Source organism: Aythya fuligula, chromosome 7, assembly GCF_009819795.1.
Source record: "Aythya fuligula isolate bAytFul2 chromosome 7, bAytFul2.pri, whole genome shotgun sequence".
Taxonomy (NCBI): domain Eukaryota; kingdom Metazoa; phylum Chordata; class Aves; order Anseriformes; family Anatidae; genus Aythya; species Aythya fuligula.
In genome coordinates this window covers 8,530,857-8,554,859 of record NC_045565.1, presented here as the reverse complement: position 1 = coordinate 8,554,859, position 24,003 = coordinate 8,530,857, and the positions used below count along the sequence as shown (strand labels likewise).

The following is a 24,003-nucleotide window of genomic DNA, read 5'->3' as shown; positions in this document are numbered from 1 at the left end:
GACCAAAAAGACAAGGAGGGTGGGAAGCCTGTCCCACTTTGACGTTACAGGCAACTCCCCTCCCTACCTACCTTGCTTCCACAGGAGGCCCTCCATAATAGGTTTGAGGCCCTGGATCTTGAAGGAGAGTTAGGTGAGGATGTGGTGGAAGGCCTGCCTACGAGGTCACATCAGAAGAGGCAAATGACACGACACCTCAGGACTGCTTCCAAAAAGAAATAAGGGTAATTGTAGTAGGAGATTCCCTTCTGAGAGGAACAGAGGGCCCAGAGTTCACCCTCATTGAAAGGAAGTCTGTAGTTTACCTAGAGCCTGGATCAGGGGTATCACCAGGACACTCCCCAACCTGGTGCGCTCCACTACTGATCTTCCAGATAGGTGGAGAGGAAGCTGCATCACATAGTCTGAGGAGAATGAAGAAAGACTTCAAGGCCTTAGGATGGTTGGTGAAAGAGTCTGGAGCACAAGTCATTTTCTCTTCCCTCCTTCCATTCTGGGGTGATGACATGGGACAGAATAGAAGGATCTGGCCTGTAAATAATTTGGCACGTGACTGGTGCACAGGTGGGGCTTTAGGTTCTTTCATAATGTCTGTTTTTTTGACACCAGTCCTGACGGTAGTACGCAGGAAAGTTTTATCTCACAGGGGCAAAAGGGTTCTGGGACAGGAATTAACATGACTCAATTGGAAAGCTTTACACTAGATCCGAAGGGGAATGGTGTTGCAGCCAGGCTTGCACCACTGGGGCAGTGCCCTAGCAGTGATTTAGACTGGGAGACCTCCCACCCCTCTAGGGTGAAATCAGTGTGCTCAGCTTTCTCCCTGAAGTGCCTGTACACCAACACACATAGCATAGGGAATCAGCAGGAGGAGTTAGAAATCCGTGTTCGGTCGGGAAACTATGCTATGAACTGGTGGCAATTACAGAGACATGGTGGGACAGTTCACATGACTGGAATGTGATTATGGAAGGGTATGTCCTGCTCAGGAAAGACAGGCCAGCAAGGCGAGGTGGCGGAGTTGCTCTTTTATGTGAAAGAGCAACTACATTGTATTGAGTGCAGGGGTGGATAAGGAGTGAATTTAGAGTCTGTGAATGAGAATTAAGAGGCAGGGTGGCATGGGGGATACTGTTGTGTCTGTTACAGGCCACCAGATCAGGATGAGGAAGTTTATGAAGCCTTCTACAGGCAGCTGATAGCAGCCTTGTGAACACAAGCCCTGGTTATTGTGGGGGATTTTAACTACCTTGACATTTGCTGGAAGGCCTACTCAGCCAGCCATCTGCAGTCCAGGAGGTTCCTTCAGTGTATTGATGATAACTTCCTGATGCAAATGGAGGACATGCCAACTAGGAGAGGAGCGCTGCTGGATTTTGTCCTCACTAACAAGAAGGAGTTGGTTGAAGAGGTGAAGGTTGAGTGCAGCCTTGGTTGCAGTGACCATGAGATGGTGGAGTTTAGGATCTCATGTGGCAGGAACAGAGTACTGAGCAGAACTGCATCCCTGGACTTCAGTAGGGCCAACTTTGGCCTTTTCAAGCATTTGCTAGGGGAAATCACATGGGACAAGGTACTTGAAGGAAAAGGGGCCTAAGATAGCTGGTTAGTGTTCAAGGACTGCTTCTTCTGAGCTCAAGAACAGAGCATCCCAACAGGTAGGAAGTCAGGAGAGCCAGGAGACCTGAATGGTTAAACAGGGAATTACTGGCAAACTCAAGTGGAAGAGGAGAGTCTACAGATCGTGGAAGGAGGGGCTGGCCACTTGGGAGGAATGACTGTTGTCAGAGGATGTAGGCAGGCAACTAGGAAAGCTAAGGCTTCCTAGAATTAAACCTTGCAAGAGGGGTCAGGGACAACAAAATGACTTCTTCAAATACATTGCAGATAAAAGTAACACTAGAGGCAATGTAGGCCCACTAGTCAGTGAGGTGGGTGTCCTGGTGACAGAAGATAAAGTGGAGTTACTGAATGTCTTCTTTGTCTCTGTCTATAATGCCAGAGGCTCTCCTGAGGAGCCCCATACTCCTGAGGCCCCAGACGAAGTCAGAATAACGGAGTTTGCCTTAGTTGATGAGGGCTGGATTAAGAACCAATTAAGCAAGCTGGGCATGCACAAATCCATGGGTCCTGATGGGATGCATCAGTGGCTGCTGAGGCAGCTGGCAGAAGTCATTGCTAGACCACTCTCCATCATCTTTGGTAAGTTGTGGGTGCTGGGAGAGGTGCCTGAGGACTGGAAGAAAGCAAATGTCACTCTGGTCTTCAAAAAGGGCAAGAAAGAGGACCTGGGTAACTATAGATTATATAGTCTCACCTTCATCCCTGGTAAGGTGATGGAACAATTTATCATTGGCATTGTCTCTAGACATATCAAGGATAAAAAGGTCACTAGGGGCAGTCAGCATGGCTTCACCAAGGGGAAGTCGTGCTTGACCAAACTGATAGCCTTTTATGAGGATATAACTGGGTGGATAGATGATGGAAAGGCAGTGGACGTAGTGTATCTTGATTTCAGTAAAGCCTTTGACACCATCTCCCACAGTATCCTCGCAGCTAAACTGAGAAAGCGTGGTCTGGATGACTGGGTGGTGAGGTGGACTGTAAACTAGCTGCAGAGAAGAAGCCAAAGGGTTGTGGTTAATGGGACAGAGTTGAATTGGAGTCCTGTATCTAGTGGAGTCCCTTAAGGGTTGGTCCTGGGACCAGTGTTTAATATATTCATTGATGACTTGGATGAGGGAATGGAGTGCATTGGCAGCAAGTTTGCTGATGACACTAAACCGGGAGGAGTGGCTGACACGCCGGAAGGCTGTGCTGCCATCCAGCATCCTGCTGGATGAATTGGGTGGGGAGAAACTTAATGAAATACAACGAGGGCAAGTGTAGAGTCCTGCATCTGGGCAAGAAAAATCCCAGATGCCAGTGAAAGTTGGGGACTGCCCTGCTGGAGAGCAGTGAAGGGGAGAGGGACCTGGGAGTCCTGGTGGACAGGCAGATGACCATGAGCCAGCAGTGTGCCCTTGTGGCCAAGAAGGCTGATGGCATCTTGTGGTGTATCAGAAGGGGTGTGGTTAGTAGGTCGAGGGAGGTTCTCCTCCCCCTCTACTCTGCCCTGGTGAGACCACATCTAGAATACTGCATCCAGTTCTGGGCCCCTCAGTTCAGGAAGGACAGGGAACTATTTGAGAGGGTCCAGCGCAGAGCCACGAGGGTGATTAAGGGAGTGGAGCATCTCCCTTAAGAGGAAAGGCTGAGGGAGCTGGGTCTCTTTAGCTTGGAGAAGAAGAGACTGAGGGTTGACCTTACTAACATTTATATTTACTAATATGTAAAGGGGGAGTGTCAGGAGGATGGAGTCAGGCTCTTCTCGGTGACACCCAATGATAGGACAAGGGGCAATGGATGCAAGCTGGAACATAGGAGGTTCCGCTTAAATATGAGACAAAACTTTTTTTACAGTGAGGGTGACAGCACTGGAACAGGCTGCCCAGGAGGGTTGTGGAATCTCCTTCTCTGGAGACTTTCAAAACCTGCCTGGATGCATTCCTGTGTGAAATGATTTAGGTGTTCCTGCTCCGGCAGGGGGACTGGACTAGATGTTCTTTCAAAGTCCCTTTCAATCCCTAATATCCTGTGATTCTACAGGTTTGATTGGGCAGGTCCAGCTCAGTTGGCAGATCCCCTAGTACTGACTAACCAGGTGGCCTTTGCCAAATGTCTATCCCAATTTTTGAATGTCCCAGCACCCATTGCTTTCAGTGTAGTCTTTAACAATCCGTTGTATTGCTCAACTTTCCCACAGGCTGGTGCATGATAGGGGTGTTATACACCCACTCAATACCATGCTTTTTGGCCCAAGTGTCTATAAGGTTGTTTCAGAAATGAGACCCATTGTCTGACTCAATTCTTTCTGGGGTGCCATGTCACCACAGGACTTGCTTTTCAAGGCCCAAGACAGTGTTCCAGGTGGTGGCATGGGGCACAGGATATGTTTCCAGCCATCCGGTGGTTGCTTCCACCATTATAAGTACGTGGCGCTTGCCGTTGCGGGTTTGAGGGAGTGTGATGTAATCAATCTGCCAGGCCACTACAGATTTATATTTCAGCCATTGTCCTCCATACCAAAGAGGCTTTATCCACTTGGCTTGCTTGATTGCAGCACGTTTCACAATCATGAATAACCTGTGCAACAGTGTCCATGCTCAGGTCCACCCCTTGATCATGAGCCCATCTGTATGTTGCATCCCTGCCTTGATGGCCTGAGGTGTCATGGGCCCATCGGGCTATAAATAATTCACCTTTATGTTGCCAGTCCAGGTCCACCTGAGCCAATTCAATCTTAGCAGCCTGATCCACCTGCTGGTTGTTCTGGTGTTCTTCGGTAGCCCAATTCTTGGGCACATGAGCATCTACATGCCCAAGAACCTTTACAACCAGGTTCTCAGCCCAGGCAGTAATATCTTTCCACAGTGCAGCAGCTCAGATGGGTTTGCCTCTGCGCTGCCAGTTGCTCTGCTTCCATTGCTGTAACCACCCCCACAGGCCATTTGCTACCATCCATGAATCAGTATAGAGATAGAGAACTGGCCACTTTTCTCATTCAGCAATATCTAAAGCCAGCTGGATGGATTTCACTTCTGCAAACTGACTCAACTCACCTTCTCATCAGCAGCTTCTGCAACTTGTCATGTAGGACTCCATACAGCAGCCTTCCACCTCTGATGCTTTGCACAATATGACAGGACCCATCAGTAAACAGGGCATATTGCTTCCCATTTTCTGGTAGCTTGTTGTACAGTGGGGCTCCTTCAGCACGGGCTACCTCCTGCTCCGGTAATATCCCAAAATATTTGCCTTCTGGCCAGTCCATAATCACTTCCATGATTCCTGGGTGACTGGAGTTTCCTATTTGAGCCCAATGAATAATCAGTGCAACCCACTGTACTGGATCTGGCTGGGATGTTAACTTTCCCTGCAGCAGCCCACACAGTGCAGTGCTCTGCACTTGTAGCTAGAACAGCAGTGGTATCACACCAGTGTTGTGTCTGCTGCTGAACAGTGCTGGCACAGCATCAGGACTCTATCTAACCTTCCTAGGGGGTGGGCAAAAGAGTGAGAAAGAAACATCACCAGGGCAGCTGACCTAAACCAACCAAAGGGATATTCCATACCATATGATGTCACACTCATCAATAAAAGGTAGAAAAAAGAAGAAGAGGGGAGGGGTGGGCTCTCATGAAACCGTCGGTCCTCCCAAACACTGACTATGTGCGTTGAGGCCCTGCTTCAAGGACAGGGTCAAGTATCGCACATTTGTAGGAAGTAGAGAGTAATTTTTTTCCTCTGCACTTTCACATAGCCTTTACCTGTTTTGTTTTGTTTTGATTTCCCTTTCCCCCTCCCTTTTCCCCTTTATTTTTTTCCCCTTTTGTTAAATTGTTTAATTAATAATAATCTTTCCTTAATAATTATTTTTTCCCTTTAATTAAATTATCCTTATCTCAACCCGTGAGTTGTTCTTTCCTTTACTTCTTCCCCTCCTCTTCTGAGGAGGAGTGAGAGAGAGGTTGTGGTGTTCAGCTGCCTAGCACGGAAAAACCACCACACTCCATGTAGTGTCAGTTGCATGATGTGTAAAGGGGGTTCTTCCTTTGAACATCCAGCCCAGTACCAGCAGTTGGGGTGCCAGGAGAAGCTGTGCTTCAGTAACAATCACTTCTGAAGTGGACGAAACTCCCTCATATGCTGCCAATACCTCCTTTTTGGTTGGAGTGTAGTGGGCCTCAGATCCTCTGTATCCCCAACTCCAAAACCCTAGGGGTCGACCTTGAGTTTCCCCAGGCTCTTTCTTTCAGAGGCTCCAGGTGGGGCCATTCTCCCCAGCTGTGGTGTAGACTCTACATCTTTACATTCTCTAAATCATTTTTTCATCTCGGTTATGGGTGCAACTGACACTGGTACAGTTGTTTTTTATCCCCTGGTTCAGCGTTGGGGCCCATCATAGGGCTTGGAGTGGCCATTGGGCCTGTCACAGGACTTGGAGTGGCCGCAGGGTCTGTCACTAGGGTTATAGTGGCATTAATTGCAGCTTGGTAGGCATAGGCCAAGTCCCAGCACGTTGCAGTGATTTGTGTGCCTGGTATTGCCAGGGTGATGACACTTTTTCAAGCACTCTACCTTTTTTTTTAAGGATTTTTCAGTTGTTCAGGGGTGAATTTCCAAAGCACTGGAGATGCCCACTGCTCTAGACGCCTGCTCATATCCTCCCACTCTCCCTGCCATTTGTAACTATCCTTCCTCAGGACAGATCTCTGGATGACACTCTTGAGTGTTTGTTCAACCTTAAACAAAACCTGAAACCCATTCAGGAGACATAACAATAAGAACAGCCTGGTCTAAATATCCCAAGGATATTTGAAGTTTTGGAAAGCTACCATAACTCACCTGGAGGAGAAGAAAGGGGTAGAGGAGAAAGGGAGAGTGAATAAGTGAGAAAAAACATCTTCCCCAACCCCTCCGTAGATTGGCTCCTTGAAGAAAAAGCGTGAAAGGTTTAATTATTAACAGTTTCTGAGGTAGGTCAACTAGGTCAACTCCCAAAGTACGGAGTTGACGGCAATGCTGAATACAAATACCAGGTTAGTCTCATGGCTGGTAATTTTATGATACCATAAGCCAGTGTTACACAGTACAGCAAAATAGTAATCCTGTACCAACCCCCAGAAGCGATAAACAACATGACAGGGAACAAATACACTAAGTAATGTGCCATATAACTCAGTTCAGAAAACAGGCACAGCAGACCTGAGATCACAAAAATTGGCGTTGTGATTACCAACTATTAAACTGATGTAATGCTTATAGGAATTCAGTTTTAACACACTCTAGTCAGATCTGTTGTTATCTCAACCCTTCATGCTCCGCATTGGGTGCCAAAAGGACTGTTGTGGTTTAACCTGTCCAGCAGCTCAGCACCACACAGCCATTTGCTCACTTTCCCCCCTACTTCTCTGGGATGGGGAAAAGAATCAGGAAAATGAAGCTTGTGGGTTGAGATAGAGACAGTTTATTTGGACAGAAAATAAAGGAAAATGATAATAATGATAATAGTACTACTACTAATATGTACAAACAAGTGATGCACAATGACATTAATTAAACTTTGGTGCTTAATGGGGGTAAATGTGTTTAACAGTGCCATGGAGGCTTAGAAAGAGCAGCTCTGTGCTGAGAAAGGAATGGAAGTTCCAGTCCGAACAGCTTTCCCAGCTTAGGTGTGTTTTCTTGGCCTGCGGCTTGCAGCACCAGCTTTTCTCTGAAATTCAGCTGGTGAGCCCTGCTCGGTGCCTGTCTACAGCATGGTCCCTGCAGCATGAGGTGCTGCCCTGCAGGGGAGCAGATTTGATGCAGTTACCACGGACTTGATCCACGTTAAGGAGCCCTTGCAGAAGGGCCTCATGAGGATTTCCAGGAGAGGAATCTCAATGCAGCTCTTACGGTTCATGCTGAGCAGAGGCCAGGAAGCCTAGCCAGGCCTGTGCTGACTCTGGAAAGCCATGTGAAGTGCACTGGGCTGTGGATTTATCACCTCAGCTGCATTGTTGTACCAAGAACATGCTGCATCTGGCTCATAAACTCGTTGAACTGAGTGTGTTGGCAGCAGTGTGGGGCAGCCACATGACTGTTTTGAGTCAGTTCTGGTCTGACAGGGCTTGTTGCTCTTTGCTGCTAGATCCTGAAGTAGACACTTTAAAATGCATGGGTTTTCCACTCTCTGGTTTGTAGCAGCTCTACCAACACTCTAAAGACGAAGAGTTGATCTTGGCTCTTTGTGTTGTGCTGTATCTTGGATTTTAATGTGTTTAAATATACGTGTGCTTCGGAGGTGTTTTCCATCATGGCTGACTCTCAAGCTACTCCAGTTCAGTTAGATCAGCTCACATGTGTCAGGGCTTCAAGCACCTCAACAGTCCAGACTCTACAAATGTATTGGGACAGCCTAAGAAGGTAGCAGTTTGCTTGGTGGTGCGACTAAAAGGGCAAATAATGCACTGTGGTGGCTCTGCCCAGCGTCCCTTCCAACAGGGATTGATAGTGAATGTCCTGGGAAAAGAGTAAGTGGTAGTACTGTCTGATAATATACTAAGGTAAAAATGTATTGTTTCATGAAAATCATGTACTTGGTACCCTACTTGCTCAATGTCACTCTGAGAGCAGTGTCTAGAAGAATGTGCTTGGGTATTGACTGCATTCTTCACTTTGTTAAAGCAGCAAGTGAAAATGTGGGAGTAGACAGACTGAGTTAGTGGAGTTAGGCGTATGTTCCTTGTAAATTGGAAATTATTTTCAAGATGCCATGGCCATGTAAAAGATGAGTATTCTGGAATAAACTGGATTTAATACACATTTAATTACCATGCGGTTTCAGTGGATGGGGACTGAGTGACGATTAACTATCTGTGGCATATGTACATCATATGACTTTATGGGCACTCTGAGGCTCTTACATTGATTGAGAATGCTTTTAAACATTTTGAAATAAAATAAAAAAAGATAATAAAATTTACCAGAAACCACTGAAAGCAGAAAACCTTCAAGTATGTACTAAGTATGTACCAACTGTGCATTTCTGCCCCCGTTTGAAAACATTGTTAGGGCAATTTGTTTTGAGAATTAAATCCTTGCAAGTCCCCTTCAGAAGATGTAGTTAAGGTGAATGGTTCATTTCATCTGCTTTGGTGCTGGAACTGTCAGATGCTGTGAAAAGCATCTTTATCTTCTGTATAACTGCAGTCTTTTCACATCAGTTTTGCTACATGCTGGAGACTCAAGTGCTCCCCATGGACCTGTATTTTGATTGATGAATTGTTAGCATTAATGTAAAGATAAAGGCTGTAAATAAGTGATGGTGCATGGGAACAGCTGTGTGGAATAGGTGAGGCTTTGATCCAGTAGCAAGCACTGGAATTAACCTTTGATACACCCATGTTTAAGAACCCAAGTTGGAGTGTTCAAATGGCTAATCAGAAGTGGAAAGTCGCCCCTCACAGAAATTCACCCTTTTGCTGTGTGAGTCTGGAGCTTAACTCTCACACTAGTACTCACCCCAGCTTGAGAACACTTAAGTGTTTCCATATTGTATTTTTAAACAGTGGTCCCATAAATGTGTAGTATGTTTCTTTAGCAACAGAATAGTTTGGGCACCTATGGCAATACTTTCAAAGATGTGTCCTGAAAATTAGGCCCCTGTATTTGTAGGTAAGTGCTTCAACAAAAGCATCTTACAGGTGCACATTGTGGGTTCCTCTCCTTGGCAGAGCTGTTGTGCATGACTGTGCTGAACAGCTGCGACCTGGCAATCAGTTTAACCTTAACGTAGGTGCCTTTGGGTCTGGTGACTGATCTGGGCTTAGACTGGCAAATGTTTTCCTTGGTTATTATTTTAGACATCTTTAGTATTCTGTTGCAGAAAACAAACGGGATCAGGTTTATAAATTTGAAACAGCAAAATTTTACCCATAGTGAGATGACTTACTAGTTCTTGCATTTGCGTTCTGGCTTCAGAAATGAAGGCGAGCAATAGGGAAAACCACACCACCTTCAGGGAGGCATTCTTTCCTATCCCAAGTCCTTCTAAAATTCACTTTCATGTGATATTCAGAGAACCAAGATTTTGAAATGGCGGGAGATGCATCCTTCCCATCCCCGATTTTATGTTCAGTGGAAAAGTTTCCATTTTAATACTTAATGCTCTGCAGACAGAATCTTTCGTTAGGTTGGTATATTAGTTTGGGTCTTTTCCCTGTTTTTTAACCTCTTTGATGAGACTGAACATTGTCAATGTGGCGTCCATCCACAAGAAGGGCCGGAGGGTAGACCCGGGGAACTATAGACCTGTCAGTTTGACCTCAGTGCCAGGGAAGCTCATGGAGCAGATTATCTTGAGTGTAATCACGCGGCATTTACAGGGCAACCAGGTGATCAGGCCCAGTCTGCATGGGTTTATGAAAGGCAGGTCCTGCTTAACGAACCTGATCTCCTTCTATGACAAAGTGACGCGCTTGGTGGATGAGGGAAAGGCTGTGGATGTGGTCTACCTTGACTTCAGCAAGGTTTTTGACATCATTCCCCACAACATTCTCCTCAAGAAACTGGCTGCTCTTGGCTTGGACTGGCGCACGCTTCATTGGGTTAGAAACTGGCTGGATAGCCGGGCCCAAAGAGTCATGGTGAATGGAGTCAAGTCCAGTTGGAGGCCAGTCACTAGTGGCGTTCCCCAGGGCTCGGTGCTGGGGCCGGTCCTCTTTAATATCTTCATCGATGATCTGAATGAGGGGATCGAGTTCACCCTCAGTAAGTTTGCAGATGACACCAAGTTAGGTGAGTGTGTGGGTCTCCTCGAGGGTTGGAAGGCTCTGCAGGAGGATCTGGATAGGCTGAACCGATGGGCTGAGGTCAACTATATGAAGTTCAACAAGGCCAAGTGCCGGGTCCTGCACCTGGGGTGCAATAACCCCAAGCAGCGCTACAGACTGGGAGAGGAATGGTTGGAGAGCTGCCAGGCGGAGAAGGACCTGAGAGTATTGGTTGATAGTCAACTGAATATGAGCCAGCAGTGTGTTCAGGTGGCCAAGAAGGCCAACAGCATCCTGGCTTGTATAAGAAGCGGTGTGGCCAGCAGGTCTAGGGAAGTGATTGTCCCCCTGTACTCAGCTGTGGTGAGGCCACACCTCGAGTACTGTGTTCAGCTTTGGGCCCCTCGCTACAAGAAGGACATGGAGGTGCTTGAGCAAGTCCAGAGAAGGGCAACAAAGGTGGTGAGGGGTCTGGAGAACAAGTCCTACAAGGACTGAGGGAGCTGGGCTTGTTCAGCCTGGAGAAAAGGAGGCTCAGGGGCGACCTTATTGCTCTCTACAGGTACCTTAAAGAAGGCTGTAGCAAGGTGGGGGTTGGTCTGTTCTCCCACGTGCCTGGTGACAGGACGAGGGGGAATGGGCTGAAGTTGCACTAGGGGAGTTTTAGGCTGGATGTTAGGAGAAACTTCTTTACCGAAAGGGTTGTTAGGCATTGGAACAGGCTGCCCAGGGAAGTGGTGGAGTCACCATTCCTGGAGGTCTTTAAAAGACGTTTAGATGTAGAGCTTAGTGATATGGTTTAGTGGAGGACTGTTAGTGTTAGGTCAGAGGTTGGACTAGGTGATCTTGGAGGTCTCTTCCAACCTAGAAATTCTGTGACTCTGTGATTCTGTGATTCATTTACTCTATCTGCTAACAGTCCATAATGGTCACCAAGTGAGCACAGAGTGCTATGTACTAATCTTGTTTAGGTGCTTTCACCACCTATTACACTCAAGTTTAATAATCTTTTTCTATAAAATCACTGCCAAAGGTTCTGTCTTGATCCTTAATATTTCTCTTTTGGTTATCTTAATACTCTTCTCTTGTCAATACCTTCTTATTTGCCTCCACCAGGACACAATTTACCAAGAAAATGCACCAAGAAACTCTACCAATGTAGACTTTCTTTACCAAGAAACTCTACTTAACTTTCTCACAAATTAAGCTGCCATTGAGAATCCAGACAAACCTTCAGTAAAATAAACCATTCCCAAGCAAACTTAATGTATTTGGTCATTTGGTCTTATGCAAAATATTTATGAGGTTTGAGAAATCTCATTTTCCTGAATAAACAAGCAACAAACCACTACTCAGCCCACTGGCAGAGATATAATTGCATGATCCATCAGATTTTTTTTAGAGGAAAGCAGCTACAATCAATTTCCAATCAGGACCCCATGCCTCTGAGCAAGGCTGAATGCAAAGCTCAGGAGCACCCTGGGCCCAAGGACCACAGGGGGCTACAGCTTTGCCATAGCTATGTCCTAAGTACCAAAAAGAAAGGCACAGCTGTGAAGTGCTTCCTGAGCACAGTGCACCAAGAGATGGAGGGCACCCACAGCGGGCTGAGTGCAGAGCAAGGTGCTGACCTGTGCTCCCTGCAGGAGGTGCTGTGAAGAGTGACATATCCTCCAGCATGGAATGGTGTAGCCAGTGGTATCAAGAAGATGAAACCTCCCAGCAGTCTGAATTCCTGAAGCTTACATGTTGTAGGGTCAGCTGATTGGTCAATTTCTTAAAACAAACAAACAAACAACAACAAAAAAATTTAGGAAGCCCTAGACTGAGCAGCACTATGCCGCAACTCACATGGCAAAGGGTGACAAGGGCTCCAAACTCTCTAAAAGAAGTGCCTATTAAACAACATCTGCCTCGAGGCCAACTCCGGAGCTCCCATTCAAAGTGAGTACCATCAACACCCTCAGCAGGCAAACCCAGTCCTTTAGATGCAATGAGCTTGGTGTAAGGGGTTTTACATCAATCTGTTGCAAGATGTGTGCTGAAGCATCAGGTTATAGTGTCTCCCATGCTCCTATCTGCAGTTCTCTGGCACTTCTTCCCTCACCTATGCAGCTCATTAAGGACAGTAATCCAACCATTTCACAGTCACCCACTCTCCAGGCTGGCAGGATAGGAATGTGTTTTCCTGAATGGTAGCCACAAGGCAAACTGTTGGCAGTGTGTTAAAGGTGGAAGGGCAGTTCTATAAAGACAACAGGTGAGGTGAAGTTCCTTCAGTTTCTGACCGTGGGCTCCAAGAAGCTGCAGCAGCAAGCTAATAAATTCAGAAAATGCTGGTTGTTGCCTACTGGTATCCACTAGTGTGCTATGACCATCATCAAGAAAACTCCATCCTTCTCCAGGTGCCTACCTGCCACCACCCCTCAGCATTATCTACTCCGCTCTCAGTACATTGGGATCCCTCTTTCCTAACACTAAGCCATAGCTTCTTGCAAAATTCAAGCTAGTGCCAGGTATGGTTACAGGAAAATTCTAGGTGCTGGAGATGGCCCATCAGCACTTTCTGGAAGCTGTCACACCCTCAAGTCATTCTGGCTAGGCAGCACCTTCAGGTGGGCAGGTTTTGATTACTTTAGAAGATGATCTTCATCAGGGTGGATCAAGCCCCGAGCATGCCTGGATAACCGGTGCAGGGATGGCTTAGCATGCACCGTATCCTTTATGACACAGTGCCACTCTCCACTTCCCAGGCTGAATGCTGTGGGACAATTTCCCATGGCAGGTCAAGCTCGGTAGATGAGTTCTAGCACACATCCCACCCATGCTCCTAATCGCAGCGTACTGCCTCCCCTGGCTCAAACACCGCGCTTGATCAACTACACTAAACCTAAGGGCTCGAAAACAAGCAAGCAAAAGCCAAAACAGCCTTGCCAGCCCAGGCACGGGGTTATGGGCCCAGGGGCGGGGCCGCAGCCGGCAGGGGGCGGAGCGGGGCGGAGCGGGGCGGAGCGGGCGATGGCGCGGGTGCTGGTGCTGGGCGCGGGGCTGACGGGCGGCGCCTGCGCGGCGCTGCTGCGGGGGGCGGTGTGTGGTCGCGTCGTCGTGTGGGACAAGGCGCGCGGCGCAGGTGAGCCCGGCGGGACGGGGCTGGGGGCGGCCGGGCGGGGCGGGGCGGGGCGGAACGGAACGGAACGGAACGGAACGGAACTGAACTGAACTGAGCGTTGCTTGCAGGGGGCCGCATGAGCACGAGCCGCAGCGCGCGGGGCGCCGCCTGCAGCGCCGACCTGGGAGCGCAGTACGTCAGTCCGCGGGCGGGGCGCGGCAGGTGAGCGGCCCCGCACCCAGAGCGCTCCGTGCCTCCCCGCGGCAGCCCCCCCGGCCCTTGCCTTCGCCCCCCGCTCCCCCTCTCCGCCCTGTGGCCGGTCGGGGGCTTTTCTGCGTCGTGTCTGGTCGTGCATAGTCTGCATGAAAAACACGGAGACTACAGAACAGTTTTTTATTGCTTCAGCAGTCGGGCTTCTCATCTTTAATTGCAGAAAGTAATGACAGCTGGCGTTGGTTTTTGTGCAGTGTTTTCATCTCTGTCACTTCTATTTTTAAGCTTCTTTGATGAGCTTCTGTCTCACGGCATCTTGAAACCACTGACTGCACCCATTGAAGGAATGGTAGAGAAGGAAGACTCTTGCAATTACATGGCACCTCAGGGCATCTCCGCGGTTGTCAAGTATTATTTAAAGCAGTCAGGTAATTTTTAGATGCCTTTGTTTGCAATTAAAGTTTTTAATTCCAATGTTTTTGATGGCATTCTTGAATGTTCTAGTTGGAGATTTAAATTTGAAAAACTGTTCAAGTTCCTTACTTGTTTATATATGTCTTGAAGTTACTTAAATAGTTAAACGTGTCTGTGAGCTTTGGAAATTTCCAAGTCCTGCAGGTGCTTCACTGACTTCAGCTGCGCTGCAGGCATATGAAAAATGTCTACAGATGTAAGGGCTGTAGGACCAATAGACAAGATTGTAGTTATCCTGTTTGGTTAGCAAGTCCTATGCAGTTAGGACAGAAATAATGTAGTGGGAGTAAGATGACACTGTGTTTGCACAGATGATTGAGAAGATATTTAAGCTGCGTACAACTTGAATAAAGTGAGCGCTGTTTTTTTTTTTTTTTTTTTCCATGAGCAGCTGGGAGCATAGTAGTGAGTTACATCCTGTGTTTTGAAGAAATGAGCACTTAGTATGTAAACCTCCTGTGTTGAAAGCTCTTCAGAAAAGACTCGAAGAGAAGAGTTTAAACTGTAACTACTACAGTAGGTGGAATGTGGCAGAACCACGTTATACTGCTTAGTGAACTGATTTAACTTTGGTTTGAAGAATGTTAGTTTTAAGAGCAGTCAAGCTTTGCATGTTTTATGGAACTTATTTCTTTTAATTAGCTGTTTTTTTGAGTCCCTAATCTTTCACATAATTGTGCTACTGTCTTCCTATATGTGGGATATACTAAGGGGGACAGTTCTCTCTTTCAGCTCCTGAATGTATGCTTTGTTCCCTTACCCTGTGCCACGTCCTGTGCTCATCCGATTTCATGCTGCGGTAGTTCAGCTCACTAAAGCCACAAGAAGTTAACCTGTCTGAAAGCAGCTGATAGTTTTCCACCTGTTTATTGAGCTGAATCGTGTCAGTAAGGAGTCGGATGAATGTCAGCCCTAGCACAAGAGAGTTACAAGAATTTTTCAACTAATGAGGATCTCTTCTTTAAATGTCCTATGGTGGCTGTTAAATTCAGCAACCTAATTTGTGAAACTTTGCCCAGAGATCATTTGTGTGCTTTGCTGCTTAAAAGCCATGCATTTACTAAGGGAAACTACTGTGTATTTCTCCATGGAATCCAGTTACAAGTATTTAACTCTTCTTTTTTGAACCAGGTGCAGATGTCTTCTATGAATACCATGTAACTCACATCTCCCTTCGAGATGGGAAATGGGAAATCTCCAGGAAAACAGGACCACCGGAATTCTTTGATGTAGTTATTCTCACAATTCCTGTTCCACAAATTCTTCAGCTACAAGGTGACATTGTAAACAGTAAGTTTGTACCTCAGAACTGCAGGTATTGAGCCTGAAATGATGATTGAGCTTCATGTATAGTAAAAAAGCCCTCAACAGTCTGAGCTGCCTGTTAATTTCTGCCAGAATATGATGAATCTCAAACTGATAGGAGATGGGTAGTTGCGAGGCTATATGTGTTGTGCATGAGCAGTAAATGAGCAGTAATACTAGATGGAAAAAGATCTCTGCAAATTTTTTCTGAGTCACTTTTTCAGGATAGTCTTTCTGTAGCTTGAAAATAGTTATCAAAAAGGACAAGATCCTCAGCTAGTCTGGACATGGTTGTTTCCTTGTTGCTACCTCTTTGTGGAAGTCTGATGTTTTGTTTTGTTTTTGTTTTTTTTTCATTGCTGCTCTTGGTATGTTTGCACTTGGGATGAACCAGGGAGTAAGACTTGAATAACGTATGCGCTGCAGGGAAAATCCTTAGGGCATTCAGTGGGACTAAAATCATATGGCCTTCCGGGGACAAAAAAGCAGGGAGCAGGGCTCTTTGATCTTAACTCTAGAAGATGAAAGCATCTCAGACCCTCCGGCTTGTTTGCTGTTTCTGGCTGTCCCCTTGGGGGTTGTATTTCCGAAACATGATTAAGTCCTAATTAAACTTTGGTGCTTAATGGGGGTAAATGTGTTTAACAGTGCCATGGAGGCTTAGAAAGAGCAGCTCTGTGCTGAGAAAGGAATGGAAGTTCCAGTCCGAACAGCTTTCCCAGCTTAGGTGTGTTTTCTTGGCCTGCGGCTTGCAGCACCAGCTTTTCTCTGAAATTCAGCTGGTGAGCCCTGCTCGGTGCCTGTCTACAGCATGGTCCCTGCAGCATGAGGTGCTGCCCTGCAGGGGAGCAGATTTGATGCAGTTACCACGGACTTGATCCACGTTAGGGAGCCCTTGCAGAAGGGCCTCATGAGGATTTCCAGGAGAGGAATCTCAATGCAGCTCTTACGGTTCATGCTGAGCAGAGGCCAGGAAGCCTAGCCAGGCCTGTGCTGACTCTGGAAAGCCATGTGAAGTGCACTGGGCTGTGGATTTATCACCTCAGCTGCATTGTTGTACCAAGAACATGCTGCATCTGGCTCATAAACTCGTTGAACTGAGTGTGTTGGCAGCAGTGTGGGGCAGCCACATGACTGTTTTGAGTCAGTTCTGGTCTGACAGGGCTTGTTGCTCTTTGCTGCTAGATCCTGAAGTAGACACTTTAAAATGCATGGGTTTTCCACTCTCTGGTTTGTAGCAGCTCTACCAACACTCTAAAGACGAAGAGTTGATCTTGGCTCTTTGTGTTGTGCTGTATCTTGGATTTTAATGTGTTTAAATATACGTGTGCTTCGGAGGTGTTTTCCATCATGGCTGACTCTCAAGCTACTCCAGTTCAGTTAGATCAGCTCACATGTGTCAGGGCTTCAAGCACCTCAACAGTCCAGACTCTACAAATGTATTGGGACAGCCTAAGAAGGTAGCAGTTTGCTTGGTGGTGCGACTAAAAGGGCAAATAATGCACTGTGGTGGCTCTGCCCAGCGTCCCTTCCAACAGGGATTGATAGTGAATGTCCTGGGAAAAGAGTAAGTGGTAGTACTGTCTGATAATATACTAAGGTAAAAATGTATTGTTTCATGAAAATCATGTACTTGGTACCCTACTTGCTCAATGTCACTCTGAGAGCAGTGTCTAGAAGAATGTGCTTGGGTATTGACTGCATTCTTCACTTTGTTAAAGCAGCAAGTGAAAATGTGGGAGTAGACAGACTGAGTTAGTGGAGTTAGGCGTATGTTCCTTGTAAATTGGAAATTATTTTCAAGATGCCATGGCCATGTAAAAGATGAGTATTCTGGAATAAACTGGATTTAATACACATTTAATTACCATGCGGTTTCAGTGGATGGGGACTGAGTGACGATTAACTATCTGTGGCATATGTACATCATATGACTTTATGGGCACTCTGAGGCTCTTACATTGATTGAGAATGCTTTTAAACATTTTGAAATAAAATAAAAAAGATAATAAAATTTACCAGAAACCACTGAAAGCAGAAAACCTTCAAGTATGTACTAAGTATGTACCAACTGTGCATTTCTGCCCCCGTTTGAAAACATTGTTAGGGCAATTTGTTTTGAGAATTAAATCCTTGCAAGTCCCCTTCAGAAGATGTAGTTAAGGTGAATGGTTCATTTCATCTGCTTTGGTGCTGGAACTGTCAGATGCTGTGAAAAGCATCTTTATCTTCTGTATAACTGCAGTCTTTTCACATCAGTTTTGCTACATGCTGGAGACTCAAGTGCTCCCCATGGACCTGTATTTTGATTGATGAATTGTTAGCATTAATGTAAAGATAAAGGCTGTAAAATAAGTGATGGTGCATGGGAACAGCTGTGTGGAATAGGTGAGGCTTTGATCCAGTAGCAAGCACTGGAATTAACCTTTGATACACCCATGTTTAAGAACCCAAGTTGGAGTGTTCAAATGGCTAATCAGAAGTGGAAAGTCGCCCCTCACAGAAATTCACCCTTTTGCTGTGTGAGTCTGGAGCTTAACTCTCACACTAGTACTCACCCCAGCTTGAGAACACTTAAGTGTTTCCATATTGTATTTTTAAACAGTGGTCCCATAAATGTGTAGTATGTTTCTTTAGCAACAGAATAGTTTGGGCACCTATGGCAATACTTTCAAAGATGTGTCCTGAAAATTAGGCCCCTGTATTTGTAGGTAAGTGCTTCAACAAAAGCATCTTACAGGTGCACATTGTGGGTTCCTCTCCTTGGCAGAGCTGTTGTGCATGACTGTGCTGAACAGCTGCGACCTGGCAATCAGTTTAACCTTAACGTAGGTGCCTTTGGGTCTGGTGACTGATCTGGGCTTAGACTGGCAAATGTTTTCCTTGGTTATTATTTTAGACATCTTTAGTATTCTGTTGCAGAAAACAAACGGGATCAGGTTTATAAATTTGAAACAGCAAAATTTTACCCATAGTGAGATGACTTACTAGTTCTTGCATTTGCGTTCTGGCTTCAGAAATGAAGGCGAGCAATAGGGAAAACCACACCACCTTCAGGGAGGCATTCTTTCCTATCCCAAGTCCTTCTAAAATTCACTTTCATGTGATATTCAGAGAACCAAGATTTTGAAATGGCGGGAGATGCATCCTTCCCATCCCCGATTTTATGTTCAGTGGAAAAGTTTCCATTTTAATACTTAATGCTCTGCAGACAGAATCTTTCGTTAGGTTGGTATATTAGTTTGGGTCTTTTCCCTGTTTTTTAACCTCTTTGATGAGACTGAACATTGTCAATGTGGCGTCCATCCACAAGAAGGGCCGGAGGGTAGACCCGGGGAACTATAGACCTGTCAGTTTGACCTCAGTGCCAGGGAAGCTCATGGAGCAGATTATCTTGAGTGTAATCACGCGGCATTTACAGGGCAACCAGGTGATCAGGCCCAGTCTGCATGGGTTTATGAAAGGCAGGTCCTGCTTAACGAACCTGATCTCCTTCTATGACAAAGTGACGCGCTTGGTGGATGAGGGAAAGGCTGTGGATGTGGTCTACCTTGACTTCAGCAAGGTTTTTGACATCATTCCCCACAACATTCTCCTCAAGAAACTGGCTGCTCTTGGCTTGGACTGGCGCACGCTTCATTGGGTTAGAAACTGGCTGGATAGCCGGGCCCAAAGAGTCATGGTGAATGGAGTCAAGTCCAGTTGGAGGCCAGTCACTAGTGGCGTTCCCCAGGGCTCGGTGCTGGGGCCGGTCCTCTTTAATATCTTCATCGATGATCTGAATGAGGGGATCGAGTTCACCCTCAGTAAGTTTGCAGATGACACCAAGTTAGGTGAGTGTGTGGGTCTCCTCGAGGGTTGGAAGGCTCTGCAGGAGGATCTGGATAGGCTGAACCGATGGGCTGAGGTCAACTATATGAAGTTCAACAAGGCCAAGTGCCGGGTCCTGCACCTGGGGCACAACAACCCCAAGCAGCGCTACAGGCTGAGAGATGAGTGGTTCGAAAGTTGCCAGGTCGAGGCAGAAGGGGAAAATGGTTAGCTCCTTGCAACATGTTTGGAACAACAGTAGGTGGCAGCAATCAAATAATGTTTAGGACATCCTGTTTGCATGACTATATCTACTGGGCTTACATGTATTTGGACTTTGCATATTTTGGTAGTAATTATTGTGGTTATGTGGAAATTAAAGATGAATAAATGTGTTTGAGTTTTGTAATATAAATTCAGCGTCAAAAGAAGAATAGACGTGCTTAAAAGCAGAATCTTTGAAAGTGAAAGGTCTAGATTTTACAAATACTTATAGTATTTCAGACATGCTGGGCTGTTTTATTGGTTGCTGATTTTAGAAGAATCAATAGTTGCAATTTTGCACATTTTCAAATGGGATCAACAAACTTATCTTTCAGCTCTGTTTCTAGTAAGAAGTTTGCAATTAAAGATCTCAAGTAGCTTTTATTTGTGTGTTCTGAATATTTGTGCGTTCAGAATGTTTGTGTTAAGTTGCTTTACTTGGAATTTATAATTACAGTTATGTGTGTTTTGTTTTAAGCCTGACCTATTTTTTCATCAGTGTAAATGTCCCACATGTTTTAAATAATACAAGCTGATGAGAAGATATGAATAAAATAGGACTACCTTTACACAGGGAGGCTTTAAAATGTGAATTAGGAATGCAAAATTCTGCTAACTTTTCATGAGTCCTAAGTTCTTTCTGAGCACTTTCTCTGTATGTGTTTATTTTTGGATAGGATGATGGTAAATTCTCCATTTTGTAATTCCAGTTTCAGGCAATCTTAGCAGGGCTTATCCAGACCTTGAGTTTACACTCGTTACCTAACACATCTAAAATGTATAATGTAAACATGTACACTGAATTGTTAGTTACTTATTGGGCCCTAGAAACTGAGGTCACACAGTGCAAATATTTGTACTTTCTGGAAATACTAAGTTACTAACTTTGCGTGAGAGTAGTTGTTGATATTAATGCGATCTTTTAAAAACACATCATTCATTTGAAATGGGTGCATCCCAGTTCTGACTGAGGTTGTCATCATGGAAGGATCAGTGTTGGTAAAATAGGATAAAATTGCTGTCACTGGAGACGTGACAGTGGCTATTGGGATTCTTAGTGCTCTGGCAGAAATGCACGATGTCTTACTCTGACATGAAACCTTGTGTCCTTGCCTATGGGAGAGCTGTTGGAATGATATGCAGGATACAGGGCAGCTCTCCTTAGCTGCAACATTCCTCTTAGTGTGCTTGGTTTCTGGCTGTGAATTTTACCTATTAGGTAAAAGGTAGGGACAGAAGGTCCTGTCCCTACTTCCCTCTGCTAGTGCCAGCTCTGGTGCTTACCTTCTGCTGCAGCAATTTGTTCCCTCCTGTGGGTAGATCTGACCTGCCAATCCAGGAAGTATGTCTATATATGTACATATTATATTGTTTTTGTTGGGTTGAGGAGTTAGGAACCACAACATTGGCTTTAAAGCAGGCTAAGCTGTTATATGCTCTCTGCCTTCTGCAGCTCAGGTATAGCCTTCCTGCTTAGGGAATACCTTAAAAACAAATAAACAAAAAACCAACAACCAAACAAAAAACTACTGAAGCTGAAATCACAGTATCAGGAAAAATCACAGTATGCCGTGCATGCTATTTTTTTAATAGGGAGTGATTATAATAGACTTCTTCCCACAGTTGTTAATAGAACACATTAAAAGCCTATCAAAAATTAAACAGGCTGCCACGCTGATTCCAGTGACCCTCTTCATCTGAGAAGTCTGAGGATTGAGCTAGATGTTTGTGAGCATGAGAGATTTGCAAAGGAGAATGAAATAGCATAGTATTAGATAAAGGACTGCTTTGCATTTTATTGTCAGTCAACACTGCCGCAATTTTGTCTGGTAAAAAGCTGTAATTTTGATTTGACAGATTTCAAATCTGGAGAGGAAAAAATTCCAATACAGTGGATTTTTTACAAGGATACAGTGCTGGAAAAGAAAAAGCCTGCTGCCTTTCCCTTCAGAATGGAAGGGAGTGGGGCAGCTGCTTCCCATTCTAGGGGAGCCTCCAGTTTTCTTTGGCCTATCAAGGATGACAGCTCCTAATAGGAAGCCTGCAGAGGGGTCACACACCATCAGAGCATCTCTCTTTGGTGCCTTGTAATGTTACATAAATGTTTCCTTCAGCAGTCTTCTATTACTTGTTCTACCTTTCCTCCAGCAAGACAGTTTTATCAGCACAACTGTCTGTGGGACCACAATAATGTAGCTTCCTCCCCGACCCTTGCCCCAAAAGGTTATTTTTAGCAGGATTGTGTGTGTGATCTTCAGCTCACCATGTGGTCCGCAGACTCACTGGCACAATATGCACTTTGAGCAAGGGGAGGAGAACAGCACAGGATCTGTGCAACTGATTGAGCCATATAGGCAAAAAAATGCTCATGAATCTGTGGTTCAAATGCTGAGCTTAGATTTCCTGCGTAGTCCCAGGAGAGATTCAGAGCACCTGCACCTTATACAGGCAGCAGATTGTGCTGATTTAGCTGAATTGCTTTTAAAAAATTACTTTTGACTTGTGAGGCAAATCAGCTTTTCTGTGTTGAAACATGTAGTTTATCATGCTCTGGCTATCTGTAAGTATTGTAACCTGAACATGCTTCTCTTCCTGCCCTTACTGTCTGTGTTGGTTGGCAGAATGCTGCAACACCAGGGGACATAATCATGGAAAATTTATTTAATGCCTGTTTAGCAACTTCACGTTGCTCCAGTAGTATATCTCCAAATGGAGAATTGGCACCCCAGGAATATCAGACCAGCTAAACATGAGCCCATGTGTATATGCACGTTAGCTTTTTTCTAAATAATAAAGGTGATGGTATTTGAACACAGGACGTATTTGGAACAGAAGAAATAAATGCTCTGAAACTTGTTTATCTGAACAATAAACAGATACCTCTCAGTTTTTCCCAACAGGCAGTCTTTGGTACTGTCTAGGGATTGTGTTTAAACAGAAATCTTTCCAAAACTGTGAGCCTAAAGAAAAAAAGTCCCTGCCGCAAAATGTGAACAAACTGAACAGTTCTGAAACTTCTTCATTCGTGTTTCATGGTGCATGTGTTTAATGAGCTGATGGTTTCTGTGTTGTAAGAAGCCTGGATGTGCTACTGAGAACTTCCTCTTTGGTAGGTCTAGCCAAGGGATTTATATTAGACTTAAATTTTTAAATCCTTAATGTAAATTTCTTTACAGTTGATTTTTGATAATGTAGTTCTTCACCTCTCACTTTGAGTAAAATCTTTTTGTTTGAAATTTTGCTCATCTTTAGGTGGGGACAGTGGTTAAACTTGTGTGGAAACACATTTAGAAAAGATTTCTCTCCTTTCCTGTTACCATATCTGCTAGGCAAATGTGGGAGAGATGTGGGCTAAGGTGACCCTAGGCTACCTCTGAGGATTTTAAAACCATCGTTTTGAAATGAAACCTACAACTTGAATGTTTTTATGGAGTTGAAAATCTTTTTAAGTCTAGGGTATGCTTGCAGTAGTCTTAATTGCAGGTGTTTCACCTTTGTTTCACGAAAAAAAAAAAATCACATTATCATTATCACAATCTCATTGTAATCAGATAGGCAGATGGAAGTCTTCACTGGAACACTTTTTTTTTCATGCTCTATGCAGTGCCCCTAGGCTAGATGCATTTTCATGGATTTCTACAGAATTTTAATAGCTGTTGTTCACTCACACCACTGTAATTGAGACTATTTTTTATAAAGTTTATCTTTACCTCACACTGATAACATCTGTAAACCTTTATTTTGCAGAAGTATTACAGTGCATATTGTTGGCCTTGAATGTGTCTGATGGGTCAGCTCACTGATGTGGCTGAAAACTAACACTAGGAGAAACATCCCATAACAAAAAAGGTTTGTGCTTGCCTCAGCAAGTTGGTCCAACTTAGTCTGTAATTGTGTGAGCTCTAGAGCTGAGCAACCCGAGAGAGATGGGAATGCCCTTTGTGGTGAGAAATCTGCAGTCAGGACAGTTGAAGATGAAACTTCAGGATAAAGGTGCATTTCCTTTGTACCCCTTCTTATACCCTGTTCTTTGCTCCTTGAACAATGGCCTCTTCCTTCTGTAATTTCAATCCAGAATATTATAATCTGATAGTATTTTAGCTGCAATGTATTATAAGCCCACATTTACTTTTGGCTGCCTTGGCACTAGCCTTATTTGACTTCCACCTTTCCAGAGATAGTCAAAACACTGTGAAGGTCTCCTGTGACTGTGTTCCGTTTAAAAAAAATAAAATTTGTTCAGACTAGTGTAGTTCTTACCTCATTTGAAGGCAGAATCTGGCTTCCTTACCCAGTGTTTTAGAAATTACTGATGATACTGTGTTCTTCAGGTTTACTTCAATTTCATTGTAGCATGATTTTTTTTCAAAACTTTTTTAATGTCCATGGCGTGTTTGTGAGAATGAATTCTGTTCCAGGACTTCTAATTACAAGACCAAGCCCACTGTTCTGACCCACATGAGTTTCCTG

The 24,003-nt window shown here is 45.0% G+C and overlaps 1 protein-coding gene across 2 annotated transcripts in view; it reads left to right on the top strand.

Annotated features, from left to right (window-relative positions):
- Positions 1–13,376: 13,376 nt before the first annotated feature.
- Positions 13,377–24,003, top strand: part of RNLS (renalase, FAD dependent amine oxidase) — an 85,641-nt gene continuing 75,014 nt past the window's right edge. For both annotated transcript variants that reach the window (XM_032191456.1, XM_032191455.1), the window contains exons 1-4: positions 13,377–13,488; positions 13,596–13,689; positions 13,966–14,108; positions 15,286–15,444. In XM_032191456.1, coding sequence (XP_032047347.1) covers positions 13,377–13,488; positions 13,596–13,689; positions 13,966–14,108; positions 15,286–15,444 — 508 coding nt within the window. The remainder of the gene's footprint in view (positions 13,489–13,595; positions 13,690–13,965; positions 14,109–15,285; positions 15,445–24,003) is intronic.